At 36.0% G+C, this 5,857-nt stretch overlaps 1 protein-coding gene across 1 annotated transcript in view; it reads left to right on the plus strand.

The window, feature by feature from the left end:
• Positions 1-5,808, plus strand: part of LOC117109530 — an 8,711-nt gene extending 2,903 nt beyond the window's left edge. Inside the window, exons 4-5 of the mRNA XM_033251903.1 lie at positions 295-482; positions 2,675-5,808. Of these exons, the coding sequence (XP_033107794.1) occupies positions 295-482; positions 2,675-4,447 (1,961 nt within the window). The 3' untranslated portion in view covers positions 4,448-5,808. The remainder of the gene's footprint in view (positions 1-294; positions 483-2,674) is intronic.
• The last annotated feature ends 49 nt before the right edge of the window (positions 5,809-5,857 follow it).

The raw sequence follows: 5,857 nt of genomic DNA on the forward strand, positions 1-5,857 counted from the left end.
GGGCGATGATGTCACCGACGAGAACAAAGTGGGCGTGGTCAGGCGTCGCTCAAAATATCTTGAAAGTGGTCCAGGGGTCGAGGTCCCCGAAAATGTTTACAAGTTAGGGGATTAAATTTTGAAAATTCAATTTCTTGGCCCTCACTAGCGCCACCCAAGCTATTGCTACCAATTTACTACAACCGCTGCTGCTGCCGCCGCCGAGTCTACTACTAAAAAAATTTTTGTCACAGGTGGGCATGAAAGCATACAATTTTTGACATTCTTTCATTAAATTTTTTTATGGTATAACAGACAAAGTGAATGGAATCTACAATTACACATTCCAATGGGATGAGGGTTACTTCTTAGTTCCACCAGACACGCTGCGTTACTCTCACAAACCAGACGACAGTACCTTTTCAATGCTTGAACAGCCGATAACTGACGTAGTCCAATGGACAAACGAGGCACGTGTGTTTCCTTCAGGCTGTTTATTTAAGGTACATTGCTGCATATAGAATGCTTTTCTTTTCAGTGATATGTAGGCCAGGCTTGATGCAATTAAAGCGTCATTCATGCCATTTTAATCAAGCAAGTTAATGCAATTGTAATTAGGGACTGGATTTAGTGCGTGAGGGACAGAGTTCGAAACCTGCCAATAGCAAGCCTGTAAATAATAATAATATCTTTATTTCGCTCCCAATTTACATATAATATACAAACGAAATAAGAGGGGGTCAGAACAAAGAAGAAACAAGTTCCTATACCCGAAGGTTTTGTCTGCCCAAACATGAGTGACTCAATAAAAAAAAAAAGGTCTTGATTAAAAATAAAATGGAAATGCTTCATAAATATTTACAAATCAAGGTGAAGCAAAAGCGTGTTCTTAAAAGAAAAAAGTGAATCGCACTGACGAATTTCAATGGGGATGGAAATGAAAATTTAAGGGCGTTACACCGTGCAAAAGGAATGGAAAGTGTTGGGAACTCCCTCCTTACATTAATCTTAAAAAGGAAGTCACTGCCTCTAAGTTTGTGAAATAAAGAGAAAAGAAGACATAGACTAAGTAGCTTTCTCCTTTTTTTAAGAGAACATAGTCGAAATTTATCTAATCGTTGTGAATAATTTAAATAATTAATATCATGGTCAGAATAATGTTGATTGGCTAAGTATCGGGTGAATTTTGTTTGGATCCTCTCAATTCTATCAATGTTGAGTTTTATATATGGATTCCAAATTGGACAGGCATATTCAAGAATTGGGCGACATAAAATAGAATATAAAAAGAAGGAAACGTTAGAGCGACCTGCAGCAGTGCGTTTAATGAAGCCAACGGTTTTAGAAGCTTTGGAACAGATGAAATGAATACTGTATGTGAATGCAATTTAAGGTCGGACTGAATTATAACACAAGATATTTGTGATCGTTAACGAAAGTTAATTCAGAACAAAGGATATTGTAGGTGAAATGAAACGGGATCGATCGGCGGGAAATAGGTAAAATAACTAAGTTGTTAGGGTTTAGTTGCATGCCATTTTTCATACGCCAAGAAACAATACTATCAAGATCATTCTGGAGTAGAAAAGCTTCTTCTGCTGATTTAACAGGCCTAAAATGACAGCGTACACATAGAAGAATGTCTGAGGTGATAAAACACATTGCAAATCATTTGGAAAAAGGATGAAAAGAAGGGGACCGAGTATGGATCCCTGTGGTACTCCTGAGACAACTTGGATTGGCTCAGGAATACTTCCACAGTAGACAACACTCTGTAACCGATTATTTAAAAAATCCCACCACTGATGGCGCCATCGATACCCATTTGTTTGATTTTATTCAGAATTAAATGATGAGGGACTTTATCGAAAGCCTGTGACCAACCGAGAAAGATGGTATGTATGTCAGGATGTCAGTTAACATCCAGTGTCCTGACCCATTCGTCAAATATCTTAAGAGTCTATTGCATGAAAATCTCGGTCGAAAACCAAATTGCTGTGAGGACAAAATTGAATGAGATGTGCAGAAAAAATGATGTGAAGAATTCTTTCTTTCCATTCACCCGTAGGCAGGATTTTTGGGGGGTTTAAAATTTTCCAAAAAAGGGCATTTTGAGTCCTTACCCACCTCAGCTGGAGTAAATGTTAAAGCTATAACACCTAAGATGTTCGGAAATGGCAATAAAAATGCAAAATTTCAAATATTTGGAGTTAATTTCAACAACCTCCATTGAAATGGTACATTTTAACAATTTAAAAGGGAATTTCTGGAAAAGGGGGGTTCTTTCGAACCCATTGACTACGGGCTTGGATACCATTTTAATTCTCTGTGCGTTACGTAGACACTTTGTGTTCTGGCAGGGTTCCAAGGGGGTCTAACCTGTAGATTTTAACAACATAATTATTATAATATTTTATGTACAGTTTATAAATTTACATGTATTGAGTTTTATTACTAGGAATTTTTAACCTTAATTTTTTAATTGTTTTAATTTTTAGGCTTGATTAACCTTCACATTTGTGAAGAAATAAATAGGCCTATAGAAAGAAATAAGCACAACAATTATGACTACAACATAGACTGGAATTAATGATCAGGTACAAATAATGTAATGAGTTCTTTGTATCCCAATATGAGAAAAATTAAGAATCCACACTGTTTAAACCTTCTAATGGATACTTGTGTTGTCTTACAGATGTCAAGTGTTACACCACCTCTCACCGATGGGTGCATTAAGACGGATTCAAATAGAGTACGACTTCAATTTCGCAGTACTTTTAACATGAACTTAAGATATGCCTTGATAGATGACGCAACAGACGAACATGCAAAAGAGTCTGTAGCATGTATTACAAATAAGAATCATTCAACGTTGTTGGTTCGTCTTCCACGAGCTGGATCGTACAGAGTTGTAATTTTCGGTGAGCCCGTAAATTTGTCAGAGCGTTCAAAGAAAATGATCGAAAATACGTTGTTGAGCTTTAAAGTACACACGACATGCATCACAGGTTCGCAGCCATTTCCTGAATTCACTAGTCTCTTAGGATCACTTCCTGCTTTCACAGATGCTGGGTTTAGATCCTCTGTCAACTTCCCTATCATTGAAACAGGAGATGGGTATGCTAGGTTTACAGTTCACAGACCAGGAGGAGAGCCAATACGATTCAAATTTAGGGACGCAAATGGAACTGAACTTGGTGAGTACATATTTGGAGATACCTATCCAGAAAAAGTCGTCTTTAATATTAGATGTCCGAAGAAGGGGGAATATTCGTTGATACTTTTTGCCAGATTTAACGATGATCTTGTTGATAAAAATAAATTTAAGCCAGGTGCAACATATCTGATACTGAACAAGAATAAGCGAGGAACACCCATACTACCATACCCCTCTAAAGTCCAATGGGGACCAACTGACAACTTGTCAAATTTCAACATATCGTTACAGCCCCAAAAAGGCGCTGAAATAACGTGCAATAAAGAAGAGGCCACTTTCGAACTAGGCCTAAGTTCCAATGAACAGATCAATATTTCTTACAAATTTAATACCAAGGAAGATAAAGCAATAACAAGTAGGTGGGTTTGTGCCGAAACCAACTGGCGTGAAAAGGATGTGATTTTGCGATTTCGATTTCGTGTACCCGTCTCTGGATTTCACGAATTTAATATATTTGCGGGAAAAGGTGGAGCGAAATCTAATGATTTGATAGGATGTTGGTTAATTAACGTTGTTAATCCGTTTGAGGGAGACTTATTCATTGGCAGTACAAATGTACCATGGGGACCTAACGTTGCCAAAATGAAGGCAAATGATTTACAAGTTCTATCACCAACATCTTCTACAATTTACTCAAGTGAAAAAGAGTCCACGTTGATTATCGCATCGAAGATGAAAAGGCGTACAGGAATTATTTTCAATCTGAAAAATGATTCAGGTAATGATATGTACGAATACGTTTTAGCAGATTCTGTTAAACAAAATGACGAAACGGTTTTATACAAAATTCGATTTCATCCACCAGAGTCGGGATTTTACAGTTTTGATCTATTTTGTGTAAGTGGCGGTCATCTAGGTAGTTGGATGATAGATGTTCGGAAATCGAAAAAACTGGAACTTCCATCGAATGATAAAAGACCCTGGGGTCCTGTACAAAACTTCTATGACTATGGATTCTTGGTAGTAGAGCCAGAGTCGGCCATTCTTACCACTAATTTGTCAACTGAGTCAAAATTAACTATTGCTACAGATCAAGGGAAAATACTTGGAAAGTTACATTTCCAGGATCAAGAGGATAATTTAAAGGATTGCTTTGATATTGAATATTTCACAAATGATGAGAAATTGAAGAAAATTGTTATAACGTTCAAGTTACCCCAGAAAGGCTATTATAAATTCAGTTTATATGTATCAAGTTCAGGGCAGGGGACGTTTGATTACGGTGGAGGTTGGCTGTTACATTGTGTATGAGAAAATCCCCGATCACGTTCATCGCCAATGACATACCAAGTAAAACAGTAGTGTGTGTGTGTGTGTGTGGGTGGGTGCGCGCACATGAGTGCCAACGAAAATTGCTTGTAGGCCCTAATTACCACATTATGTTGTCTGTGTATATGTATTCTATACTGACCAACCGCTCAAAGTTATCAGTAAATTAACTATTTTGAGTGTTTCATTCACAGTATAGGGACCTCCCTTAGAAGGACCACATGTCTATAATATCTAATACTTAAGGCTAAAATATCAAGATTTATTAGAAAGGTTTTGAAAAACTCATTAAATTATCTTCTTGATTCCTTCATTTTTCATGTGACGGATGAAATAAGTTCTAGTTGTATTTGACATGTATGCATAAGAAATTTAATCTGAAATTGAACTTCATTCTTCAGATTATTGATTTTATATTGTATTTGTCAGGACCAATTGCCAAACATATTTATGCTTTACTCATATTGCGTACATTTGGCATAACTTACTTATCGATTATAAAGGCATTACAATTTATAATTTAAATTTAATATTTTTATATGCTTAATTACTAAAGACTAGACTTTTTGATGCTCATAACTTTGATGCAATTTGAAAATATTCTTATACGAGATGATTGATAGTACTGTACTATATATATTATATCCATGTTACCTTGTTTTGAAGGTACTCTCCTTAAAAGTAATTCACTTTAGTTTTAGGTTATCCCCAGCCACTCTTGCCTAATGTTACGATGGCAAAATAAAGTATTAGAACATAATTTACTGAAATTAAACTTCCGTTTACAAACAATAAATACACATTGAGACTTGTCTCATCAGAATAATGATTATTTTATTTAAAAGTGATTTTATATATATGTTTTAAAATGACATTATCCTGTACAGAAAAAACAAATTGTAAAATTGTTCTTTTCAGAACGTTAGTATTTCCCATCTAAACAAGTAGTGTATACTGTCCTACATATTTACTAATTATTATTATCATGTTACTCCAATTTTGATATATTGTATGTACTACATAATGGTGCTTTTTAAAAAAGTGGATGGGATGGTCTCCTGGTGGACTGAGCAAATCAAATAATAATAATAATAATAATGATGATGGTCGATTAAATCCGGGCACTCCTGCGCACAACGGTCATCGGCCGACGCGATTCTATGCAGAACGCAACAACACTTTTTTTTATTAATGATCTGTTCAGAGTGCGAAGTTCGTACCATGGAGGTATAAAAACATGGTGGTACGATGCAGTAATAATAATAATGCCATCTTATTAGGCGCACATATCCATCTCTTGGTAGAGCTGCTCGCGGCGCCATTTTCCACCTGCAGAGTGTACATGTAGCCTTTTTTCTGCATTATTATTTTGAATTAATTAATTTTATTTAA

The sequence above is a fragment of the Anneissia japonica genome, unplaced genomic scaffold, assembly GCF_011630105.1.
Source record: "Anneissia japonica isolate Jap-2015-1 unplaced genomic scaffold, ASM1163010v1 scaffold35387_len16048_cov104, whole genome shotgun sequence".
Lineage (NCBI taxonomy): Eukaryota > Metazoa > Echinodermata > Crinoidea > Comatulida > Comatulidae > Anneissia > Anneissia japonica.